General features: G+C 59.7%; 5 protein-coding genes across 5 annotated transcripts; all 5 read right to left on the bottom strand.

Moving 5' to 3' along the window:
* Positions 1-103: 103 nt before the first annotated feature.
* Positions 104-1,522, bottom strand: LMXM_11_0850 (conserved hypothetical protein; the record flags this gene model as incomplete). Its single annotated transcript, XM_003873007.1, has 1 exon — positions 104-1,522. One exon carries the CDS (start codon positions 1,520-1,522, stop codon positions 104-106), a length of 1,419 nt encoding a protein of 472 aa, XP_003873056.1.
* Positions 1,523-4,130: 2,608 nt separating this feature from the next.
* Positions 4,131-5,378, bottom strand: LMXM_11_0840 (conserved hypothetical protein; the record flags this gene model as incomplete). The annotated part of the gene is made up of 1 exon (XM_003873006.1): positions 4,131-5,378. The coding sequence occupies one exon, from the start codon at positions 5,376-5,378 to the stop codon at positions 4,131-4,133; it is 1,248 nt and encodes a 415-aa protein (XP_003873055.1).
* A 2,861-nt stretch (positions 5,379-8,239) lies between these two features.
* On the bottom strand, positions 8,240-12,481 carry LMXM_11_0830 (conserved hypothetical protein; the record flags this gene model as incomplete). Its single annotated transcript, XM_003873005.1, has 1 exon — positions 8,240-12,481. One exon carries the CDS (start codon positions 12,479-12,481, stop codon positions 8,240-8,242), a length of 4,242 nt encoding a protein of 1,413 aa, XP_003873054.1.
* Positions 12,482-19,288: 6,807 nt separating this feature from the next.
* On the bottom strand, positions 19,289-20,302 carry LMXM_11_0820 (conserved hypothetical protein; the record flags this gene model as incomplete). Its single annotated transcript, XM_003873004.1, has 1 exon — positions 19,289-20,302. One exon carries the CDS (start codon positions 20,300-20,302, stop codon positions 19,289-19,291), a length of 1,014 nt encoding a protein of 337 aa, XP_003873053.1.
* A 2,586-nt stretch (positions 20,303-22,888) lies between these two features.
* On the bottom strand, positions 22,889-25,813 carry LMXM_11_0810 (conserved hypothetical protein; the record flags this gene model as incomplete). The annotated part of the gene is made up of 1 exon (XM_003873003.1): positions 22,889-25,813. The coding sequence occupies one exon, from the start codon at positions 25,811-25,813 to the stop codon at positions 22,889-22,891; it is 2,925 nt and encodes a 974-aa protein (XP_003873052.1).
* Positions 25,814-25,880: the final 67 nt, after the last annotated feature.

The raw sequence follows: 25,880 nt of genomic DNA, 5'->3' as shown, positions 1-25,880 counted from the left end.
AAAATTCGCAAGGGTGCGCGTCCTTGGTGCCCCTTCTGCCACTGTTGCTGGCGACACTGCTTTCGTTACTGTTTGCTTCCCTACTTCCGTGGCTTGGCTTTGACTACGTCGTCTCACAAAATTTCGTGGCTGCGCGCAGCACAAGGTGCTCCGCCTCGGACGCATCACCGCGCCACTCCGCCGCCGGGGTGCCGAGGAAGCCGAGATGACCGCCAACAGGGTAGCACACGTACACGGCGTACGGGTTTTCGCTGACGAGCGCGCGCCACGACGCATCGGGCACGAAGCTACCAGACACGACGTCATCGCGATTCCCAATGCAGAGTATCGGCGTACGGCAGCGCGGCAGCCACAGAAGTGGCTGCGCCGCAGCGTAGTACTCCTGCGGGCTGTTGAAGCCGTTGTGGCTGGCGTTGATGTATTTGTCAAAGTCGCGGATGGAGGTGAGGCGGTCGACTACCGGGTTGGGGCCCTCGAAAAGCAGCGTTGAGTCCACGTTCGGCAGCTTCGCTAGCATTTCGCGGTTGTGTTTTGCGTACTTTCGCAGGCCCACGACAAACGGCTTCTGGTAGAGGCATCGGTACAGCAGCGTCGCCGACATGCGGTCCGCTTCGATCAGGTCGTACGGGGACGTCACTGTCACGAGGGCAGACACAGGGGTGTCCGGCGCCGCGCTTTTCGGCGGCAGGTTCAACCGCAATTCTTTTTCTGCTGCTGCCATACCCTGCTCGCCGAGATACTTGATAAGCATCACGCCACCGAGAGAGAAGCCAACCGCGATGAGGGGGACCGGCTGTGGGGTGCCGAGGCGCTCCTGGACTTGCTTCTGCTGCAGGTAGTGATGCAGGCAGTACCGAATGTCCTCGGTGAAAGTGGCACTGAAGAGGCGCGGCACCTCCAGCGGCGTTGTTCCCATGCCTCGGCTGTTGAGCACGCACACAGCGAAGCCGGCCTCCACGGACTTGACGGCAAAGTGGCGTACGTAGTTCGTCGTCGAAGCATTCAGCAGCCCCGGCACAATGAGCATGAGACCCTTGGCCTGTGGCGCGCGGCCCTTAGCAGAACCAGCAGCCCCGGCAAACGGAGAAGTCGCCACCGTTGCCAGGGTGGACGACGTCAGGTTGGAGGACGGCGGCGGATAGAGGTAGTCCATGTTGACATGCTGCCCCTCGTAGCTCTCGACCAGCTCGCGCTCATATGGTACATGCGGGCCGCTGCGCATGGCCGCTAGGATGGTATGAATGTGTCCATTGTAGAGCGGAGCGTGATAGCGAAGCGGCGGCTGACCCGTCAGCGGCAGCCCGAATCGCCCCCGCAGCCGGTAAGGGTCCTTCTCGTTAGCGATAAGGGTGACCTCCCGCTCGGCCGGGGGTTCGGCTACGAGCTTCCCATGCGTGAGCCGACTCATTAGCCACCGCGGCCAGCGCGACAGCGCGCCGAACACAAGGCGTGGAAGCCAGTAGAAAAACACGTGCACAACCACATGCTTCACGGCGAAGGAGAGGCGGTCTGTGAAGCGCATATGGTGAATCGAGGACGAACAGAGCGGCGTAGAAACAATGAAAAAAGAGGGCGCGCCAGCGTCCTGCGCCGCGAGCACGACTGCCTCCCCTCTCCCTCCCTCCGCAGACTCGGATGTCGCCCTCCGTTGCGTTCACTGTGTCGCAGCGCTTAGACGCGGGCCACCTCGCTCTCTGAAGACGGCGCGCTCACGCCCACACAAGCGACACAAGAAAAAAAAGCGCGTGAATAAATACAAGTGATGGGATGTGAGTGCGTGTGCGTGTGCGTGTGCGTGTGCAGGGGTGCAAAGGAGAGTTGTTCAGCAATGGACCCGTGTGCGCTTGCTTTTCTCTTTCAGTTTCCGGCAACGCTGCGCGTGCACAGCTGGCTGCCTCCTACTCGCGAGTGGGGGCATGGCGGTAGCAGAAAGGGCAAGGTAGAGGCCAAGAGAGAGAACGAGGGGAAGGAGGGGAAGGGTAGTGGTGACCGGGCAGACGCATCGCCGATGTCTACCGGAGAGGGTAGGGAAATGGCGCATTGGAACAGTGACGCGACAAGCTCGTTTGTTTTTCTTACGTACGAAGATGCCGTTGCCGGTGCTCCGTCACGGAGGACATCCGCGGCGTCTGTCTTGGCAAGACCTCCGGCACTCCCTCTCACTCACTCACTCACTCTCTCTCAGTATGCCTCCGGCACCTCTGGAGGAGACCGGTCTGGAGGGAGGAAGGCGGACCCGCCCTTCCCCTTTCTTTGCAATGCACAACTTTCTACGCCGCGCACGTACGTGCGCCGTGAGGCAGTTCCACTCGTTGTTCGCATGTCGAGGACAACGAGAGGAGTCATCTTAGGGGGTGGGGGGGGGGGGGGCAAAAATGATGTGCAAGCGATGCGTTTCTTGGGGCTACGGTGAACACAGCAACAGCAGCACGCGCGTACCGGATTCGCACGGCAAGGAAGATAGGGGAATACGGTGGGTCAATGATACGCGCACACGCCATGGAAAAGCACCATGACAGGTTCTTACAGGGCCTCTGCATGAGAGGCCATCTGACGTACCTGCGGAAGAGTCACTATCATCACTGGCGAGCATGGTATGCGCACCATGTCTGCTGATGCTGATGTAGACATCCACCTTTCACGGCGTCTCCACCGCCTTGCGTTCGAGCGCCCCCGTTTCTCTGCCATTCAACATGAACACAAACTCCCCTTAGCCTCCCCTGGCCGGTCACACGCCTCCATCGCGTCGTGCGATGGCAGCCCTAGACACGCGCGTTGCAGCAATATGCTAGCTCAGTCATCCGAGTACCGCCCCCGCCTCGAACACCGTCCACCACTCGCCCCGCAGCAGCTCCCCCATCATACCCGGTGGGATACGCTCGAGTCGCACAGAGACACCGCCCATCATATAGATGGTAAAACCATGTGCACGGTCGCAGATCTCTCCGACGCAGCACTATCCAAGACCTAAACCTGTCACCACGAGAGGTCGATCACTGTTGGCAGGGATAGAAGTGCGGCTGTCCCTGGCATCCCCACAAACAGATTGAGGGCGCACTGGACTGTGAGATGCCACGCTTGGAGGGGTGTTGTGCCCCCCCCTCCCCCTCACCCTCCATACTGTTATCAGGGACGGCGACAAGGCCTCCCAAAGATAAAAAAAAAATGGTCCGCGCATCGCCTCTTCGCATCCGCATGCAAGCACCGTCGGAGGGCGACGGTGGCGGAGAGCACCCCAGGTGCGAAAAAAAAAAAAAAATGAGCGAGAGGCGCGTATCGGAAAAAAAAGGTTTCTTTAACGATATACGATGTCACAGGAACAGGCGTGCCAGGCAAGATGCAGCGGAGAGACGGACGAAGGGTGCGCATGTAGGTGGCGCTGGTGAGCCGCGTGCATTGTGTTTTGTTTTTTTTTTGAGATATGTCTGGAGGTGTGACGCGAACAGCGCTGGGGGAAGGGGGGCTGATCAGTCATTCGAGATCGCATATTGCGTTGCGCTTCACCTCGATCAACCGGACCATCACCCCTCCCCCCTCTCTCCCGCACGGCGACCAGCTAATGTCAGCACAGCCCTCACACGCGCAAAGCCAGACACGCAGAGGTAGAGCTATTCAAACAACAAAAAAGCGCTATCACCGGCACCAGTACATTATTATCAAGGAAAAGGTAGATATGGCAGTCACGGACAAATGAAAAGCGAGGTTGGCAGCGCCTGAGAGGGAGACCCAGACACGTGCAAGCACAGACACAGGGAGAGAGGCGGAGTGAAAAGGAGAAGGCGGTAATGGCGTGCGGGTCTCTAATTAGAAAGCGAGAGAGCACCCAAGAAAAAATCACACAGGGGATGGAAAGGCCGCAGAATGCTTGGCACAAGCGTCGACGCAGACGCCTACCTTGGGTATGCAGCGACAAAGCTCCGTCTCTCTATCGTCGGCTCCATACACTCTCTGCGGTCATGCCCTCTCCATCCTCACACCCAACTCCTCCCGTCATGATCTTGCCAGAGCACCATCATCGCAGCGGCCCACCAAAAACCCCGCTAGAGGCCATCCTGCGCATAAATAAATATAGGTGTGTGTGTGTGTGTGTGTGTGTGTGTGTGTGTGTGTCGTGGTTTCGAAATCGCCTCTCACGCGTTCCTCTTCGCTTCTCCAGCCGTCGTGTCGGCAGATTCGATAAAGTGAATGAGTGAATGTAGCACAAAACGCTCCATCTCGTTCGGCGTCTGCGTCCACTCGCTCCACGGGCATCCGAGGAACCCGAGATGCCCACCTGTGGGCATCTCCACGTACACGAGCCCACCACGGTGCCGGTCGATCAGGTGCAGCCAGCGTGACGCGGGTTGTGGAGGGCCACAGACGGGGTCGTCGGCGGCTACGAGACAGACTTGCGGCGTGCGGGAGTGGTGAAGGCGGCAGAAGTTGTTGGCGGCGGCGTAGTACGCCTCCGCACCAGGAAAGCCAAAGTGCGGCCCCGTGATGAACTCGTCAAACTCCTGCACGGTGCGTATCCGCTCCACCAACGGCGAGTCGCCGTCCATCAAGAGTTTCTTGTTAATACCAGGTAAGTTCTGCATTACGTTCTTGTGTCGCTTGTAGTAGGCGAGAAGTGCTTTATAAAAGATGGAGTCGTAGAACAGCTTGGCCAGCGGCATCCGCAGCGCCGCCGCACCGTCGCTCACGTTGTGTGGAGAGATGATCGTGTAGACGGCGTCGAAACCGCTTGGCGTCTCTGCCTCGCCCTGCTCGCTTACGTAGTTGGTCAAGATCAGCCCACCAAGCGAGAAGGCGACGCCGATGATCGGTACGGCGCCTTTATGATGAATGTTGCTCTCCAGCGGTGGTGTGCGGTGCAGCAGACGCTCCTGCACCCTTTCACGCGTCAAGTGTGTTTGCATGATGTGGCGCAGGTCTTTCGTGAAGAGCGCGCTGAAGATTTGCGGCCTCTCGAGGGGAGTGTCAGCCACGCCGCGCGCGTTCAGCACACACGTGGCCATGTTCGCCTTCAGCAGCTGCCGTGCCATGCTGCGCACGTAGAGCTCCTTCGAGCTCCCCGTCAGACCCGGCAGAATGACGACCAGCGCGCGAACGCGCATGGCGGCAGCACCACCGTCTGCCGCCGCGTCTGTTGGCAACCACCAGTCAAGACAAGTGGGGTTGCCATCGTAGGACGGCACAATCTCGCGCTCCGGCGCGCGAAGGTCGAGGGGTGGCCGAAACGCGCCAAGGATAGTGTGCACGTGGCCATTGTACAGCGGACCGTTGTACCGCGGTCTTGAGGCTCTGTCGCGGTGCAGCACAGGGTTTGACAGCTGAGCCTCTGTGATCCCCAAGCGATCCCGCATGCAGGCGCGCGGCGACAATGCGCTGCTCCCCATCGGGCCGAAAATGCGCACTTGCCGCTCTTCGCTTTGGTCGTGCGTGAAGAGGCTGACGCCGAGTAGAGCCGAGAGAGCTAGCAGTGGCCACCGCACACACACGATCCACAGCCAACGCGGCAAGGCGTACAGCAGCACGTGGACGGCCACGTGAGTGCAGGTGAAAGCGGCCGTGTACAGCATCAGGGCCACGAACAATATGTGCGCTACAGCGGAACGGAATAATCACGCCGATCGAAGTGAAAGCTCAAGGCGGAAACATATGGTGAGTTCATCGCTGCTCTCCCGCCCTCCCCAACCTCTCTCAATGTATAAGGTGGTGATGAGAATGCGTACGCAGTCGCTGCACGTATGTCTGTATGTGTCGGTGTAAGGAGAATGATATAGCAGCGGGGGGGGGGGGGGGGGGCTGGCACGCCGTGGTACAAAGGCGCGCGCGCGTCTGTACGTGACAGTAAGATTATGCACGCACGCACCTGAGGAAAGAGGAGCGAGGATAGGAGATGGCGGGATGACGATAATGATAATGACGATGGTGGTGACGTTTGTGCACTCACCAAAAAAAAATGAATAGTGATATGACGACTTGTCTTCGTTTCGGTGTCACGAGATCGGTGATGACAGGTGGCGCGCACGCACATCGACACACAAGACCAAAAGGAGAGAAGGAAGGAAGGAAGGAGGGAGATAAGGGGGAGGGAAGGACGGGGGGCACAAGACAGGCGATTCGTTGAAGTAAGCGCTACCAGAGAGTGCCTCCTTTCGTGTGGGTGTGTGTGTGTTCCTCCGCCTCTCCTCCTCAACGTCGACAGAGCGAGAGTCCTGCCCGCGTCGACAGCGAATGAGGAGGAAGGAGGTGACGACAGTGCTGGCCTGTCTCTGGCCCGCAAACGCCTCGGTGCCAGAAAGAGTGAGACAGGCCACACAGACACACCGCCCCCACCCCACCCCTCCCTCCCTCCCTCGCTCATCTCTCCTCCCGCCTCGCCCGCTCCCTCTCGTGTGGAAACGTGAGCGGAGTGGTCGAGAGAGAGAGAGAAAGAGAAAGGTGTTGATGCACACGATCACACACACTCGTGGGGAGGAGGAGGAGGAGGAGGAGCCCGCCTGTTCGCCCACAGCAAGTCTCTTGCAGTACATACGCACGCAGATATATATATATATATATATATTTCTTCCCTTCTTAATCATTCACGTCAAAATGAAAAAAAATAAAAAAACGGTGGAGATGAAATCAAACACACACGACACGACAAACACACACACACACAGAGAGAGATACGCTGAAGACAGACACGTTCGCACCGGAGGTGTGTTCGCGTGACCGGGGACTGGGCGAAGTGCACCTCTACCTATACTTAAACACACACACATATAATATACCTATACATATGCGCACACACATACACATATACATACATATATATATATACCTAGAAGTATGAGGATACTGAGTCGCAGTCAAACACACATACACACGCGCAGAGGGAGAGAGAGAGAGACTGACGGGAGACGATGTCGAGAAAGCTCAGCATCCACCTCGCACAGTATGCGAATGGGTGTGTGTGTGCGCGCGCGCGTAGTTGTTCGTTGAGGAGGGCGCGTGTTGATGCAGAGGATGGTGTGGTGGTTCTATGCGTGCGTAGAGGAGTCTGTGCCCATGCATCGCCGACAGGCGGACTTACGAGGAGAGGTCAGTGCCGCCGGGGGCGTGTGTGTGTGTGTGTGTGTGTGTGGGCGGGGAGGAAGAAAGAAAACAACAAAGAAACAAAGCACGCAGAGTCAGACGGAAAGCACACACAAGACACGGACAAAGAAAAAGGGGGAGAGTCCACGACGACAGCCATCATGGAAGAGAAGGACAAGAGACGCAGCGAGACCCGCGGGGCGGGCGAGAACGCGAGCGCGAGGGAGAAGGTACACACAGATAGAGAAACGGGCAGGTGGAGGGGTGCGAGAGAAGTAGTTAGCAAGGAATGGTGGTGGGTAGTGGTGAGACAACAAGCACAGAAGACAGAAGGGAGCGAAAGACCAGAGGGGGAAGGGGGTGAAACACAAGCACGCAGTCACATGAACCACAGAAACGAGAGGAACGGCAGGATGGGGAGGGTAGAGAAGGGTGTGCGTGTGTATGTGTGTGTGTGTATCAGCGATGCGCGCCACAGGCGGGTTGAGGAGCTCTCCACACACACGCACACACAAACTTCTCTACCCTCGCAAAACGAAAACAGCGACAGTGGAGTAAAAAAGGCGGGCCAAAGATGGGTGCGTGTGTGTATGAAGAGGGTGTCCAAGAGAGACCGTACACCCACGTGAAGCGTGTGCGGGGGGAGGGGGAAGGGGGGAGGCGTGGCGGGAAGGGGAGTGTGTAGTGCCAAGAGAAAGAACAGAAAAAAATGCGCAGACCTCAGGCAGGCAGGCCGACATATGCGCATGCCCTCCTCCTCTGCGATCCTCTTTCTCTTCCACGGCGTGTATAGGTTGTATGGGCGCGCATGCGTGTGTGTGTGTGTGTGCTCTCTCACCGCACCACCACCACCACCTCACCAAACCAGCGATATGACCCCACCTCGTGGTATTCTCGCTGCTTCTCTCCACCGGCCCTATTGCTCTTCGTGAGCGAGTCTCCCGCTACACGCAGACATCGCGGCCCCTCTTCCGTCTCTGCCCCCGCGGCAATAAAAATGCAAACCTTTCTTGTCTCTCACCATGACTGGCTGAAGCGGCTGAACACGTTGGCCCCTCAGGCTGGCATCCCGAGCAAGGCGAGAGAGAAAGAAAGACGGCGGTGCAGACCAGTGTGCGCTCGAGCAGTGCGCCGCCCTCTACACGGCACTGGTTACCATCTCGCTTGCCCCTCCTCAGTTACGCCATGGGAGGCTCGTTGAAAAGCTCAAGAGCTCGTTGGGAGTGTGCGGCCGCGGTGGCAGCAAGCCCGAGTGCTGCGGCTGGTGCGCATGCGGGTGCTGCATGTCATGCGTGCTGCCGTGATTGCCACCACCCATCCCGTAAACGCCGTTCGCCGCCGGGGTGGGCATGGGCGTCGTCGAGAAGAGCGACGGCGAGTGGCCGGGCAGGTCGTGAGCACTGCCGCTGGAGAAGCCGGAGGGGCCGCTCTGGTAGATCGGAGAGGACCCACCCACCAGCCCAGGATGCGCGCCAGCTGTGACGGTGAAGGCGAAGCCGATACCCCCGCTGCTGCTGTTGCTGTGACTGCCGCTTGCATTCCCTGCCCCACTGCCTGACGCCGCGGGTGTCGTGCAGCCCCCGGTCCCCGCCGCCGGCATGGCCGGCGGCGGTGAAGGGCTGAAGGGCTGCGCGTTAGCATCCAGAGATGTGTACAGGTTTATCGGTGTGTTGTTCGCGTTGGCACCGGTTGCTCCTGCGCTGTGTGTGACATGGCTGACAGGGTTGGTGCTGAAGAGGGAGGGTGCAAGTCCGAAGGAGAGCCCGCCGCCGCTGTTACCGCCGCTGCCGCTGCTGCCCATCCCGATATTGCCGGAGACTACTCCGTTGCCACCCGACAGCGGCATTCCGGGGCTGCCGATGGGCACACCGGCGGCTGAGGCGGGGCTGCTGCGGCTGCCCACCGTGGCAGACGCGTTGCTCACCACCCCAGGCGAAGGCGGCAACATAGGCGACATCCTTCCTGGGTGAGAAGGCGTGGTTCCGTGCGTGCTACCGCCGATGCCATTCATGTGCGGGTGTCCGCCACCAACTGCCCCGACGTTGGCGCCAGGGCTGGTGTTGCCGTTCGTGTTCACGAGACTGCTGCTGCTGCTGCCCAAGCCCATCTTTGGCTGCGTGGAGAAGACCGGCGTGGTGTTGGTCACGCCGGTGCCCGGCGACGTGCTCATCGGCACACGCGCAGAAAAGCGATCCGTGCCGAACGCGCCGAGGCCGCCGGTGCCACCTGCGAGTGGCGGAATGCCAGGGCCGCAGCCGGCGCTTGACCCGAACAGTGACGACGAAGACGGGGTAGTGGACAACACCGCTGACTCCTGCTGTTGCTGTAGCGGCATCGAGGCCGCCATGATCGGCGTTGACTGCAAAAAGCTGCCAAAGTCGTTGATGGCGAGGGTGTCATGGTGCGTCGTCGAGGACGTCGGCTCCAGCACACGCTTCAGGGCCGTCCACTGGCTCTGCTCCGCCTTCTTGGCCTCTTTGCGTGCCTTCCGCGCGCGTTTCTCGACAATGCGCGCCTCGGCCGCCTTCATCTCCGCCCCCAGCCTCGACAGCTCCGCCTCCCCAGACTCCAGCGAGCTCAGCAGCAATGACAGCTCTGCCTGGTGCTGCGCCAGCTTCTCCGCCGTCTTCTCACCCTCCTTCTCATCCTTGCTCTTCTCCTTGTTGAGCTTTGCGATCTGCTGCTGTGTGGCTTGCACAGATTGACTTAGCTTCTCCACCTCTCTGATCAGCTCAGGAGTCGGCCCCACCTTCGCCAGGAGCGCCTTGCGCTCTCGGTCCTCTGTACGCTGGTGCGCGCAGTGAGCCTCGCGGCACTCGTCGTTCTGGAGGTGACGGTAGTCCCACTTCGCTGTCTCTTCGATCACGGCACGCGCAGCTGTTTCGCTGTCGATGACACGACGCATTGCCGCGTGCAGCTCCCCGTCTGGGTCGTCCTTCGACTCCCCGCCGTCTGTCTTGCCCTCGGTCGACCCGCTCAAGCTCGGCTCCTGGTCTTCGGTTGCCTGCTTCGATGGCACCTTATTGCCCGCGTTCGCTGCAGCGACCCCATCCAGCGGTGCCCCGTCCACGTTGCTCAGCTGCAGCGAGAACTGAAACACAAGTCGATCGTCGGCCTTGTTGTACGTGCGGTATCCATGCTGCAAAGTAGTTGGCGAGCTGAGTGCGACGGTGAGCTCAATGAAGTCCTGCGTGAACCCCACCATCTCGCCCGGCGCCGCTGTCAGCTGCTGCTCCACGAAGAGAGCGGAGTTGGCGCGCAGATCCTCGATGGCGCTTGCCGCAGCCGCATCCTTCTCTTCCCCCGCTGTGCCGTTCACACCGCCGTTGGCGCAGCCGCTCTTCTTTTTTTTCTTGGGCTCCGATGTGCGAACGATAAAGTGAACGGAGAGCGGCGTCGTGTGACGGTGCCACACCTGGAACTTCAGCTTGCCCTTGTCGTTCATCAGCGCAGCGCGCCACTTGATCTTGTTGCAGCTGAAGCGGTTGCTGAGCAGCCGCTCGCGAAGCATGCGCCCCATGTTGCTGGCGTTGTCGATCGTGCACGTGTAGTTGCCCGGCGCGTGCTCGTGCACCTGCAGACGAGGGATAAAACTGAGATGCGCAAAAGACAGTTTCCCTTCCTTCATCGGGTACAGGAACGCCGCCAACTTCTCGGCGATCAGCTCCGGCATGATGTTGCAGTCCGTATTGGCCGAGTCCGAGAGAGAGATGCGGAGCTCACTGCACGTCTTCTCAAGCAGCGGAAGAGGCTTGCAGGTGAAGAAGAGAAGCACACCTACGCCGTTGATGGCGCGATAGATGTCCTCGGCATCCGCCTGCACAGTGCCACCGAAGCAGCGGCTCACCTCCTCCAAGCTCGCACCTGGCTGCGCGAACAGCTCCTGACGCAGACGGAAAAGGAGAAGGTTGAACTGGCTCTGCGCCTCCTCGCGCGTGTAGCCGAGAAGGAGCGGCGCCTCTTTCTGTTGACTCCCCAGGTAGCTCCACAGCATCGACACCGCGACGGCGGCAGCTTCAGTTAAGCAGTATCCCACCTTGGCACTGCTAAGCTCCAGCTCAGCCGACGCCGCCCCAGATGCAGCCTCACCTGCTGAGTCGCCAAGTAAAAGGCTGCGCAGACTACCAGACGTGCTGTCCGACACCTCGTCATCGGCGAGCGCCTCGAGGGTGCTGCTGCTGAGCCCGCGTACCTGCTCCACACGCTGCTGCAAGTCTGATAGGTTCGCCACACCGTTGGCTGTCATGTCCACTTCACGCGCCACAGCAGCAGCGGCAGTTGCTGTCGCCTCCCCCGCTTTGCCTGGGCCCGCAACGCCACCAGCGCCAGCACTGGCAGCCTTGGCCGTCCGCTGCTGCAGCATCAGCTGGCTGATCAGCTGCGGGCTGAGGACATCGAGGAAGCTGCGAAAATGATTTGGCAAGCCGCTCTCAGGGATAACGCGCGGACGGGCCTCGGCATCATCCGGCTTGGCTTCTTGTGCCGCCGCCGCCGCCGAGCCGGCGCCGCTGCCGCTGCGGCCCTTGCTCGTGGCCACCATCATTGCGCGAAACAGTTCCAGTTGCGTGAGAGGATCTGAGTAAGCAGATGGGTCGAAGCCGATGTCACCGCTGCCGCCCGCCCCCTTGTCCCCTACGCTGCCTCCGCCACCGCGGGCGTAGTTGCCGATGCTCCGTTGCATCATTTCAAACATGTCATCGAAGTTGTGCCGCCGGCCGGTCGTGCTAGACGTATCGCAGTCACCGTCGCCGTACACAGCCCGGAAGACTTCATCGGCTGCCGTGCTGCTGCCACTCGCCGAGTCCATGTCGCCATCCTCGTCGTCGTCCAGCACCTCGACCGGGGAAGGAGCAACGCCACCGCGGCTGCTGGAGCTGCATTTCAAGGCGGCGGAGGCACCCGCTGCCGCTACTAGGCCGGCCGCCGCAGACGCAAAGCCGGACTGACGCTGTTGCATATTGAACACCTGCGAGAGACGCTCGAGTGCGCCGGGAGAAATTTGCTCGATGCGACGGTTCGCGTCGATGCCACCAAAGCGCGCTGCCGTAGCCTCTCTTTGCGACGCTGCAGTACCTTCGAGATGCTCAAAGAGAAGACCACCATTCTGGCCGCGCCACAGTCCGCCTGCTACGCCACCACTGCCACTGCCACTGCCGCTGCCAGGCGTCTGCTGCAGCAGCTCGCCGAGCTCGCTCATCAGCGCCGGAATGCTCGAGCTGACCTCAACGCCGATGAGGCGGTCACCCGAGGTGGCGTGCGGTATTGAGTTGAAGGGCAGTGGTGGTGTCGACGGCGTCGGCGCGGGTGAAGCGGAGGTGGCTGCCGTGCTCTTGGCTGCTGCCGCCAACGACTTTCCAGCGCCGCCGCTATTGCCGTTGAGTGTCTTGAACTGCTGCTGCTGCTGCTTGCTTGGCATGGTTACGCTGGGCAGTAGTGAGAAGGAAAAGACAGGGAAGACGGTGAGCCGACACGGACGCGAGAGAAACAACACAAGGAAACGATCGAACTTCGATTTCGATCACAGAAATGGATGCAGACACAGCAGCAGCAGCAGGGTAAGATGTGGGCAATGATGCGCACCGCCCCTTGCCGCTCTCTGCCGCCGCTTCAGTCGCTTCTCAGATCTCGTCCTGACTGCGTTGTCACCCACACTGCTCTCCACGCTTGTGCGACGCTGTTGCTTACTTAAGACGTCGACGCAAGCTACCACCGCAAGACAGAGAAAGAAGGGCCTCGAGGGGGAGGGTGGGGAATAATCAGCCGAGCAAGCGGAAGCAACAGGAGAAGGATTCGGTGAAGCCACACTAAATGTGGCTGCTGCGCGAAACGAGAAAAACGGACGCAAAAGACAGGAAGAAACAAAGCAAAGTTGTGATGTGGCTACGATGTAGAGACAGTATTACAGAGAACACGGAGAGGGAGAGGGAGAGGGAGAGGGAGAGAGAGATACAGCCAGCGTGCACCACACTCCAAAGAGGAAGAAGAGCCGCCAAACCCCCTTGGGCACAGGAGCGGGCACGACTTGTGTGCGTGTGTGCGAGCGTGCAGAAAAGGTCAACGTACTTTCTTCCGTTTTTTCCGGTCTCTGCAGCGCTTTTTGTTCCCCTGTTCGGCTCGCCTGCTTCCGCGACGCCAAGTCTTTTTTGTTCCTCCTCTTCCTTTTTTTGGTTGCTGCTGCTGCTCGTACTGTGCTGGTTGTTGGTCGTCCTCCCGTTCTCGTCTATGGGTATCTGTGAGTGCGAGCGTGCGTGCGTGGGCGGGTCCGGTCGGTCGGTCAGTCAGTATGGGTATGAAGAGAAGCCGTGCAGCTGAAGTTGTTCCTTTGCTTTCTTTTGTTTTTTTGGGGGGAGGAGGCGCTATCGTGTCTTCTGTGTTTTCTTCTCGTTTTTTTTTGTTCCTCCTGCGCCCCTTCTTCGGCTTCTTCTTCTGTGCTACGAGCGCCGTCCGTGAGTTGATCAAGTACGGCGTCGTAGGCGAGGAGGGAAAGGTGGAGGGATGGGGGGGGGGGCGTGGCAAGGAAAGATGGTGCGAGAGAAGTTCAGCGCGCACAAGACGTTATCGAACACACACACACAGCAAATTTTTTTTAAAAGGTGCACGCAGCACTAGACAATATATATATATATATATGTATAGTGAGAGGGTGAGGGAGATCCGCACCTCCTTTTTTTTCTGGGCGTTGCTGCTGTTTAAAAGGCAAAGGGAGATGGTGATGGTGATGGTGGTGGAAGACAAGCAAAGACCTGGAGAGTCCGGTGCACAAGCGAAGCCGCGGAAAAATAAATAAATAAATCAAATCACACGCAGAGCGGGAAGACGGCGTCGGAAAAGCAACCTAGAAACATAACCAACACACGAGCACGCACGCGCGCGCGCGCACGCAGCATAGACAAGCAACACGACGAGAACAAACAGCAACAAAAAAAAAGAAAAAGGAACAGCCAGGAAACGAAATGCGCGGCGAGTCGCGTCACAGAATGTGATTGATGGTGAGCGAGAGCGTAAGAGACAGTGGCAGAGATGGAAGGCGAGAACAAGGCGTTTGGGATGGGAAAGCGCGAGCGACGGTGATACAAGTCTGTACCCTCCCCCTCCTCCTCCTCCTCCTCCCTCTCCTTATACACACGCACGCACCAAAAAAAAGAGCGAGAGCGAGAGCGAGATGCGACGGAACCGCCCGTTCTTCTTCCCCCCCCCTTCACCCCTGATAAAGGTATCCTCCCCCTCTCGCGTTGTGTGCGTGTGCGTGCGTACTTCTTCACTGCGCGGCAGACGACGGGCGTCTGCAGACAGGCAGGCAGGCAGACAATGGACGCAGAGAACAACGCGTGTGCGTGCTTTGCTTTTCTTTTTTGTTTCGTTTTTTTTTCCGTTTGTCCGTCTCCCTCGCTAATGTTAGGAGGAGGAGAAGGCGATGTGGGGGGAGGGGGGGCGAGTGGGATGTGGATGAGCACACACACACACACACAGAGAGAGAGAGACGCACACAGACACACGAAAACAAGCCACAACGAAAAGGAAAAGCAAAGCAAGAAAAAGAAGGGCAAATCGATGAAGCAAGAAATCAACGAACTAAAAAAAAGGGGGAAAAAACGAGAAGAGCTCCGGCGGGGCACTCGCTCTTTGTTTATACTCGTCGACGCGCGTGTGTGTGCGCGCGCGTGTTTGTGCGTGTTCCTTCCCTTTCCTCGGTTGTGCGATCCACGTTATCCACATACATACATGCATGCATGTGTGTATGTGTGCGCGTGCGTGCGTGCGTGTGTATACGCGTGTTGGGGGATGTAGGCGGTGAGCGGGGGAGGTGGATGGGCCCTGACGAAAGCGCGAGTGAAATCAGCCAGCGGTAAAAAACAAAGATCGAGAGACAGAGGGAGAGACAGGGACGAGGGTGGCGTGCACATTGACAAAGAAAAAAGGGGGCAGAATGGAGCAAGGGGAGGAAGAGGGAAAAGCGAAGGCAGATGGCTCGCATCGCTCCCCACGCTGGGTACAGGGCTCGATGCACGCCTCCTTCCCTTTTTTCAGGCCTTGTTTTTTTCGTCGCATCGGCGAATCCGGTACATGATGTGCAGTTAGGTCTGCACATCGTCACCAGACATTCGCGTGTGCGCGGGCACCGTTGGTAGCGCCTCCCGTGAACAGCCATAAGAGGGCAGTGCACGCAGGCGCCACGGCGCAAAGGATGAGGGGTTGCGAGAAGCGAATAGAACACCGGCAGAGGTCGCGAGCAGACGCCGTCGGTGGAGAAACGCGGAGAGAGTGGCAAGTCGCCCCATCTCTGCTACATGCGAGAGCCTCTGGATACAGGCACGCACACCCGCGTATCTCCCCTAACACGTCACCGTCCACACCCCCTGACCTTCACCTCATCTCCTTCTTCGCATTCTCTCTCTCCTCCTCCTCCTCCTCCCCACTCACGCCCATGTCTGCATTTCGGACTCTGACACCTGGCTACAAGCCCCTCATGGCACGCGCACAGCCGTGTCCGCCAGAACAGCCTCGTGCTCTCCTGAGCCCCACCAACCCGCTCGTCCCGCTTCTTCTCACTCGGTGTACAAAGCACCGCAAAGGCTATGAGAAAGACGGTATGGATAAGAGTAAAGGGTGGGGTGGTGGAGCGCAGCGAAAACGTCGGATGCACTGCACGCAAGCCCTTGCATCTCTGTCGCCTCGCCCCGCTTGCTTTCCGGTCGAGTTGGCCGGGTGTTGGGGGATCGTGCTGCTATGAGAGGCACTTCCTGTTGCTGTTGTTGTTGTTCGATGGTTTTCTTGCGTTCTTGTTCGCCCGTTTACTTAGAAACAGTTACGAGACCCCCCCCCCACCCCACCCCACGCACGTCCCATGGGGGGGAGGGGGGGAGGGGGGGGGGGGCAGAGAGACAACGACATCCACATCAGCAACATCGCTTCCAAGATACAACGGCACACCCGCGCGCTTGTGACTCAACACAAAAACCTAACAGAGGAAGAAAAAAAAAACGAACAGACACGGCAATGAAAAGGAAAGGGGAGAGAGAGAGAGAGAGAGGGAGAGGGAGAGGGAGAGGGAAAAAAAAAAGATAAGAAACAGAAGGGAGAAGGTACGCTTCCAAGGTTGGTGTGACACGTGCCGGCGCTGGGGTGGAGGATACGGAGGAGGGCGTGTCCAGTGCGCGATAGGTCTATAGAGATAGAGCGGGCGATCAGTCAACAACGCATGCACACGAACACGAGTGGGGGGGGGGCAAAGGAAAACATCGATAACAAGAGAGGCAGAGCGAAGAGGTTAACGCAAAATTTAGATGATGAAAATTAAAAAAAAAAAGAAACCATCAGCATGAAACTACGGAAACAGTACCAAGAAAAGCTGGCAGACGTGACATGACGTGAGCGGAGGCGGTCACCAGCCACAAACAGCATTGTGTGCGCGTAATCACCACACACCACTGTCCTCGGGGTTTCTGCGCCACAGTGAAGAAGGGCGCCAAACACACAGAGAGAGCGAGCGCGAGGAGACGGATGTGCCAAAAGGAAGGTGGGACGCACGGGGGGGGGGGGGTAACGGTAAGAGTAGTGCTTCACGAGAAGTAGGGAGGGGAGGGGCGATAACGCAGCAAAAGCACGTTTGTTTGTTTTTTGGTATTATAATTACGCAAGCCTGCAGCACCTGACTGTCGCCCATGCCATCGACTGCATCCCCCTACTTCTGCTGGGAGGGTGGTGTGCCCTCTCACCTGCATGTGTGCGCAAGCCTGCACTTCTCCCCCTTCCGGCTCTCTCGCTCAGGCTGAGAAACAATCGTCTCCTCCACTGCGTGCATGTGTGCGGCCAGATTCCATTGGCTAAAGGGGGATCGTAGAGAGAGCTACACCGACACAACAAGACCGACAAGAAAGCAGCAAAAAAAAAACGAATAACGAAATCGCGCAACAACAAAAACGCCAAGACACGGCCATCAGCAGAGAGACACAACTTTTTCTAAAGAATCAAGTCGGCTGCTACGAATCCATTGGGGGCTCCTCGGTGTCTCGCGCTTCCCTCCCTCTCTCTCGTCATTCCATCGTGCACCCAGCCCTCCGGGGACAAAAGAGGCGAGAGGAAGAGAGGAGTGCACGTGTGCAGGCACGGTGTGGTACTCGTGAGGGAGAAGACGGAGCACAGTGTTAACGCATGTGTTCATCCTTCGCCCCCACTCGTCTGCCGCGCATACACACTCTCACAAGCAGGCCCCGCCGCCCGCTTCTCTGCTCACTACTGAGGCGCCTTTCTCTCTCTTTTTCTTTTGCGTGGTCTCACGAGACATGTCCTCCGCCTCCTCCGCCTCCCTCGTCGACCAAAACTCCTTTAACGCTGCGCCTCGTCCCGCGCCTTTCTCATCCGCCGCTCTCGTTCTGCTCACCCGCTTTGGCAGATCCAAATCATGTTCGAATAACGTCGAGGACGGAGAGGCGTGCGACCACACGCAGACATGCTCACGAGCGCACTGCACGCAGTGGCCGTGGAAAGGTGGAGGGGGAGGGGAGCAAGAGCGAACGATGGGGATGGTGGAGAGATACAGTCCCATTGATTCAAACGTCAGAGCTGAAGAGGTGTGCCGTCCCGGTAGCTCGCGTCTTCTGCTGTGTTTTTTCTTGTTTTTTTGCCTTTCCTTCACCTTCGTTGTTGTTGGGAGGAAGGTGGGGTGGGGGAGGGGGGGACTTGGTCCTTGAAGCCTCGCGCTCACATGGCATTGGGGGAGGGGAGGGGGAATGCCCTTTCAGAGCAAAACAAAGAAAAAGAAAAAGAGGAGCGAAACATCGGTGTTTCCTCCCTTTGCACGATTACATGCACATACGCGCACCCCTCGCTCTGACGCTCCCTGTTACGATGTTAGCTTTTTTTCCCCTCGGTGTGTGTCTGTATGTGTATATGTGCGTGTGTGTGTGTGTGTGTGTGACGCACCTCTCTTCTCGCTCGCCCGATCTCTCTATCGTCCTCTATCCGTATCTCTGCGAAACAGTACGCGTGCATGCGTGGCAGGGGCACGTCGTCATCATCGCCATCATCATCATCTTTTTTTTTCTCTCGTGGGTGGAGGAAAGGGGAAAGGGGAAGGGAGGCGTTCGCTCCTTCTTTTTCTTCTTGTTATTTTTGTGTGTGTGTGTGTGTGTGTGTGTGTGTGTGTGTGTGTGTGTGGGTGTGTGTGTGTGTGTGTGGGTGGGTGGGTGTGTGGTGGGGGAGGGGGGAGTTGCTGCTTTTATTTTTTTTTCTCCGCTTGTGTGTATGTACGTACGCGGGCACGCACGCTTTCTCTCCGCATCGTCGTGAACCAACCTTAGATAATAAATATATAAACCTTTTTACTCCCTTGCTGTTATTGCATGCGTGTACGCGTGCGTGTGCAGGTTGTGTGTGTGTGTGTGTGTGTGTTGCGTCTTTTCTTGCTCGCGCCGCTATTTCGCACCGTGCACGCACCCCTCACACGTCACGCGACCGATATCCGTCATCAGCATCACCATCGTGGCGACGACACCCACCTCACAGCGGAGGTGGGGAGGGGGGAGGGGAGGATGTGCGCAGACGAGGATGTTCGTTCGCCCCCGCTCTTTACGCGCACCAGGAGGGGAGGAAAAGGAGGGGGAGCGTCGTCCTCCCTCTTCAATGTATTGCAACACTGCACGCACACACCTGAGCTGGCGTACGCACAACTACGAAGACAAGGAAAAGAAAAGGGCGGCGCGCTCGACGCGCGCGGTTCTCGGCGGTGTTCCTCATTGCTGCCGCCTCACAAGAGCGCCGCCGCCACCACCACCACCATCACCCGCTTCGGCGCTCAAGCTTTCGCCACGCCTGCATCTCCTCTCCCCCTTCCCGCCACTGCGTAAAGGGAACCCACTTCTCCGTCGCCGGCGAAAAGGCAAGCGCGCGGTGGGTCAGAGGCAAAGAAGATGGAAAAGGAAAAAACCCTCAGAGAAGGCTCGCATACCTGTACGCGCGTGTATGAGGGCAAGAGGACAGCCGCCACAGCGTCATGCGCGCGAGAATGCCGAGACAGTTCCCTTCACTGGGTTGCTCGTCTGAGAAGAGGAAGAAAACTGACGCACGCCTTTCGCTTCCACACTCTCCGCCGGCATGCAGTTGCGGCAAGGAGGGAGGGCGGAGAGTATCGCGAGGCATGCGCAAACGCACATAGGGTGGCTAATGGCGGTCTTCACCACACCTGCTCGCGTCCCTCCTCCCGCCTCTTGCGTCATGCATGAGCTTACCACTGAGCGCTACGCTGCGGGTACCCGGTGTTGGGCGCCGGGTTGTAGCTCTGCTGCGAGCGGCCGCCAAAGTTCATGTCCATCTGCTGCTGGCGGGCGGCACCGAGTGGGGCCATCGAGCGGCTGTACTGCTGTGGCGGTGGCATCATTGGCTGCATGCGGTTGCCAGGGAACTGCTGCTGCTGCAGGTTGCCGCTGCGCATCTGGCCACGGTGACCGCCAGCCATGTGGTAGTTGCGCTGAGCGTAGGAGCCGGGGTAGGCACCTTGGTACATGTCGAAACCAGGGGCACCCATCGCACCCTCGCTGCCCCACGTGCGCTGGTCCGGCTGCCACTCTTGCGCGCCGTACCCGCCGCCCATGTACACGTTGCCGCTACGGGGCTGTGGCTGCTGATGCGGAGGCGGCATCTGGTGCTGCAACTGCGGTGCATGCGCCGGCTGCACGGCCTGTGCGGGGCTCGGGGACACCTGGGCCGCCGGGGACTGAGTCTGCGAGGTGCGTGGCTGGCTCTGGCTCTGGGTCTGGGTCTGGGCCTGGGCCTGGGCCTGAGCCTGCTGGGCACGGAACTGCGACTGCTGGAGAATCAGCTGCTGGCGCTCGGCGGCCAGCGTCTCCGTGTTGGCGTGCAGCTGGCGCTCGCGGGCTTGAAGGGTTGCCTCCTGCGCGTTCAGCTCTACCTCGCGGCTCTTCATGGCGTCTTCGTGGTTGCGCTTCATCTGCTCAAAGGCCTGGCGCTCGCGGGCGAGCGCCTCGATGGCGGACGTCATGGTGTTCTGATCCGCCGGCACCTTGAATGTGACATTGCGGGCCAGGTTCTCCAGCACGGAGACCGGGTACTCCGCTGCGTACTGCGGCTGGCGAATCTGAAACTGGATGTCGTCGTCGGCCCAGTTGAAGTTCGTGTTTTCCACCTGCATGATCGGCGCCGGCTCCTCCGTCGCGGAGGCGGCAGCTACCTCCTGCTCCTCCCCTACAGGCGCAGCAGGCGTGGGGGTGCCCTCCTCCATGGGGGGCTCCTCCACCGGAGCCGGGACCGGCGCTGGCGCTGGCGCCGGCTCTGGTGTGGCAATACGCTCCTCCTTGGGCGGTTCGGGCGCCGGGGACTCCTTGGCCGGGGTCACGACGGCGGCCGGCGCAGGCGGGGCAGCAGCAGCAGCAGCCTGAGTGTCCTCAGCCGGGGCGGCAGCCGGCACTGTCACACGGGCAGCGGCGATCGGAGCGGCCGGCTTCTTGCCAGAGCGCAGGGCATCGAGGAACGACTTGCCAGCCGGCGCCGGGGCCGAGTTCGAAATTTGCGACTTCACCTGCGGGCCCGTGCTCACCGACGCCTCCTCCTTGGCCGGGGTGTGACGCTCACCGTTCTTTGGGTGCGGCTTGAGCGCACCGTTACGCACAACTGCGGCAGCAGTCTTGGGCGGCATACTTCGTGTTCTTATCTTTTCTTTTATTTTCTTGGTGCGTGAGGGGGGCGGGGGAAGAAGAGGACGCGATCAACGACGGAGACGAACACACGACACACACGACACACACACATGCACGCGCGCACACACACAGAGAGAGAAAGGTCCCGACAACGCTTGGGCGGGGGTGGGAAAGGGGAGGGGAGAGAGGCTTTCGTTGTGGTGTTCTCGAAGGTTTCTTTATAGGCTGCTACGGCCGTTACTAACCAGGAACACGAAGATAGGACGAAGGGGAAAGCGAAGATGGGCTCCACACGCGGAGACAGCAAGACCGTGACGGGGAGAGGAACACAAACAACGAGCCTGAGTGACCCACCCAAGGGACAGCAACAACGAGTAGGAGAGGGACTGGACAGACAGAGGCAGAGAAAGGGGAGAAGGCAAGATAATAATCGACAAGGAGAGACGACGGTGCAGCGTGGGGGTGTCTTGACTGCGTTTCGCTGCTCGCGTATTTGTACGTGCGTGTGTGCGACTGCTTAAGGTTTATGGAGAGAGCACCACACACAGCGAACCACACAAGAGGCCAGGTGAGAGCAGGGGGCGGGACGGCTGACCAGGGAGGAGAGGAGGAAGGCCGAGAGCAACAGAAAACAACTAAAGGCTGAAATGAAATTGCTTTTTCAACTGAGCGAGCGAAAAAGAGTATGCAAGGTCAGGCGCACACATACATGTGTGTGGGTGGGTGTGGGGGGGGGGTACGGAAGAGGTAAAAGGTGTGAGGCGCCGGAGATGAGATGAGAGGAGGAGCGGCTTGTCCAAGAGAGACACGCATACACATGCATAGACGCAAGCATGCTGGAGATTGGCGAGTCAGAGGGCACCGAAAAATCACAGCAGCAGCAGCGGATACATCACCGGCGCACGAGTGAAGTGCCGAAGGCGACAAGGGGGTGGGGTGGGGACGGAGGTTAGGGAGAAGGAAGACATGTTCTGTTTCTTGTTCGTCCCGTTGCCGGCGCTCAGCGCGTACGACTCCGTGCGAGGGGGAGGGGCATCGTTTTGAACGGGAACGTGAGAGAAGACATATCACACGTTCATGTCCCTCCCTCCTCCCTCCTCCCTTCCCGTCCCCCTCTCCTCTTCCAAAAGAAAAAGAAACTCTCCCATCACGGTGCCGTCTGTGTTTGGGTGTGGTGCGTCCTGTTCTTCTTCCTGTGCATCTCGGTTGAGCGGCTGCGGAGACGGCCAGATGCGTACCCCCGCAGCTGAGCACCTGCAAGTGGGTCATCCCAACCGAGAGGGGAAAGAGGGGGGAGGGAGGGAGGGGGGGATATGGGACATGATCCGCGACAAAGAAGGCGCGAAGGCACGGAAGGAGAGGGACAAGGAGGAGAATCGGCACGAGGACAGAGAACAACGGCAAGAGACTGGGCAACCACAGCTCGGCGTATAGTAGATCGATACAGATGAACCGATAGAGGCATGTACAGACACCTTTGTACGGACAGACGGAAAGACACAGAAAAATATACACGCATGCAACACCGTTCCCATGCCCGCGTGTCACCCCTCGCGCAACGGTGTGAAAAAGCGAGGCAAGGAAGTCAAGATGGGTGCCACTCATCCGCCCCTCCTCCCATCCGCCCCGGCAGGCAGGCAGGCAGGCAGGCAGGCCACCTCGAACGCACTCATGAGCACACGAGACCCCCACCCACACACCCACACACACAAAAATAAAAAGAGATCTACAGTGAAACAGAAGAACAGAACATCGACATCTATACATCAACCTTCGCACACACACACACGAACAAAGGAAAGAGAAGGGGTGACGGTGCACCACGGTCCTCTCCGGTGTGGTGCACGCAGCGCGCACACTCCCCCTGTATCGCGCAAACGGCAGGGAACATCACGCGCCTGCATCCGTCAACAGTGCCTCCCCCCCTTTTCGCTCCCCCCTTTGTTTTCCTTTTTTACTTCGGGAGCCTCCGCCCTTCTGCCCGTTACCGAAAGGCATAATGTACATAAACTTCCGTAGGCTACAGCGTGGGTGTGTGTGTATTACTTGATCACCGTCTGTCTCGGTTGCAGTAGCAGCAGCAGCGGGACTTTACGTTACCAGAGGATCCCCCCGTGTTCCTGCGTCGGCGGTGTGGGTGATACGCGCGCGCCTTTCCGTGCCCGACTGCGCTAGCTCACGGCGATGAGTGACTCATCGTCCACCTCGTGCGCAAAGGCCAGGTAGTGCACCTGCCCATTGCCTACCGCGTAAAGCTGCAGCAGCGCTGCCGCCTCGTCCGGCTTCAGCGGCACGCCGAGCGCCTGCAAGCAGGCAAAGAACTGGCCCTCGGTAACGTAGCCCTTGCGCGCACGGTCGTACTCGCGGAAGGCAGCGATGGTGGCCGTGCGGCGTGCCTTGAGGGTGCGCTGAATGTGCTTGAGCGTGGCGGCCGCAAAGGCCTGCGCGGCGGTCATCTGTGTGGCGGCGTCTCCCGTCACATCACCGTTGCTGCGGCCAGAAGATGCAGGCCCCTGCAGCCGACGCTGCGACACGGCGGCCGCGCCTGCGCCGTCGGCTAGCATGGCCCGTACTGTGCAAACAAAGGCCGGGTAGTCGATGTCGCCAGGACACTTGGCTGATGCAAAGGCGCCCTCCAGCGCTCTAAGCTGCGCCTCCGTCATGTCGGTAAGTCCCAGCATCGTTATGCAGTGGCGGAACCGCGACGGCGTCACGTGGTGGTGTCGAAGCTCATCGCCGTCAGGAAAGAACTCGGACAGGCACGGCCGCCGCTCCTGTAGAAAAACACAAATGCCGGTCAGCACCTCATCCACGTCAGCCGCCGCCTCGACAGCCTTGCGGGCAGACGCCGACAAGTCCGTGCTCACCGTGCTGCCTGCCGCGCTGGCCTTCTGCGCCAACGCGTACTGCACCGACTCCTCCTCGCAGCCGACGTCTCGCACAAAGGTGAGGTAGCGCACACCGCCCGTGCCAGGCGACACCGCGTCGCCAGCGCTGTACCACGATGCCAGTGTGTCGATCTCCGTTTGGGTCAAGGGCAAGTGGTGCCGCACACAGGCCTGCGCGAACTGGATCGGGGTGATGACGCCGCGGTGGTGGCGATCAAAGTCTGCGAAGAAGGGCATCAGTAGCGCGTTGTGCACGCGGACGTTGTGACGCACGCGGCTCAGCATAGCTGCCACCTGCGCCGCGCGCTCAGCATCCTGGGCAGTGCCTTCGCCACCTGCGCCACCGGTCTTCTCCGCCGCGCGGCTGGCACGCAGTGCCGCGACGGCTGCCTCGACTTCCGTCACCAGCTTCTGTGTATCCACGCTATCGCGGATGTGCGTCGACGCAAACGCGCTCTGCAGTGCTGCCAGCGCCTCCGGTAGCAGCTGCATACCGGCCTGCCCCAGCGCGATGCCTAGACGATCCTTCGGTACGGTGCCGCTGTGAAGAGGGTCGGCATCTGCAAAGAAGGCAGACACGTGCAGGCGGCGCTCCACAACCTGCAGCGCCACGCTTGCCAGCACGCTCTCCTTCGTGAGCGACGTCAACGGTGCGACGGCTGCGACTGTGGTAGATGCGGCGCTGGTAGACGAGGGCCCAACGAGGCCAGTGGTGCTACGCACGCCATCACTACCGGCGCTTTTGCCGCCGCTCGCCTGCGACGGATCGACGTCCTGGACGAACAGGTAGTAGTTCACCTCGCTGCTCGGTGACCCGTCCGGGTTTGGCACTGTGTACTTGCGGATCAGAAGCTGAAGCTGCTCAGGCGGCAGCATGATGTTCTGCGTCGCAAGACCGCGCGCGAAGCGGGTGCGGGTGCAGGTGCGATGCTCGTAGATGCCCTTCCGCACCCGGTCGAAGTCGCGGAGCACGGGGCTCAGGCAAATCCGGTTGGACTGCACGAGAGCACGCAGCTGCGAGAGAAGCACTTCGGCCTTCCGTTGGTCGTCGGTGCTCGTCAAGTAGGTGTCAGCGGCGTGGGCGGTGGCGAAGAAGTTGGTCGGGACCGCGCTGCCATCCGCCGCCGTCTCCAGCGCCTGCGAGGGATGAATATCACGGAGAAACGCACGATACTCCACCACCGGTCCGCTCGGCGTGCCGTTCACAGACACGCTGTTGTCGCCGCTGATGTACGCGCGGGCAAGGGTGTCGATGTTCTCCGGCCGCAGCGCAAAGTGCACGAGAGGCATGCGGCCCAGCACGGACTCGAACTGCGCCGCTGTAACCTTGCCCGTCTTCATCTTGTCGTAGTCGGCGAAGGCGTCCTCGTAGCGCAGCCGGTACAGAGCACACTGTTGGCGAAACACGGCAACCAACTCCTCAGCCGAGAGTCGTGGGTTGGTGAAGGAGTCGGGGCACACGAGCGACGAAACGGAGCCCGTCTTCCACTGGCTCGACTGATCCTTGTCAATGGCGCACAGCCGTCCGGAGCCGGCTGCCGTGAGCGTGCTCTCGCCGTTCGCCTGTCCGTTGAGGGACGGATCCATGGCGCGGCACCACGCCATGTAGTACACCCCCCCGTGGCCGTCGCTGTACTGCTTCGCGAGCAGGTCCATCGCCTCCTCCGTGAGGGAGGTGGAGAATGGGAGACAGCGACGGAACTGCGCGACAGTGACGCGGCCAGTGTGACGAGGGTCCAAGTCGCGGAGCGGGGCCGTCAGCGAGGTGCCATGTGCCCGAATAGCCTGCTGCAGCATCGTTCTGAACGGGCTCAGACGGGCCTCCTCAGCCGGTGTGAGGGGGGTACTTGGAGTGGAGCGGCGAACAGAAGCGCTGCTGCCGGGTCCCGCCTCCAGAGCGGCGAGGAAGTTCTCATAGAGCACCTCTGTGTTGTCGCTGCCCGACGCATCCGCGGCAGCTCTGGCGGCAGCTGCCGCAGTTTCAGCCGCAGCGGCAGGTGCGAAGCTGCGCGACAGCACACGCATCTCGTCTGGAGAGAGGTGCACATCGTTGTTCATCAGGACACGGGCAAACTGCGCGGCTGTGATACGGCCGCAGTGCAGTCGGTCGAAGTCGGCGAAGAAGGATTTCAGAAAGATGCGCCGCTTCCCCACCTGTGCGCGGGCCTTGCGCATCACCGTGTCGAACGACGATACCGTGGAAGTCATGAGAGAGAGACAAGATGCGTGTCACGAAGCAGCACCTCGGCTAGGCGCGTGTGTCTGCACACGTGCA

This window comes from Leishmania mexicana, chromosome 11 (assembly GCF_000234665.1).
Source record: "Leishmania mexicana MHOM/GT/2001/U1103 complete genome, chromosome 11".
Classification (NCBI taxonomy): domain Eukaryota; phylum Euglenozoa; class Kinetoplastea; order Trypanosomatida; family Trypanosomatidae; genus Leishmania; species Leishmania mexicana.
The sequence above is the reverse complement of the archived record's forward strand: the minus strand, read 5'-3'. Positions and strand labels throughout refer to the sequence as shown.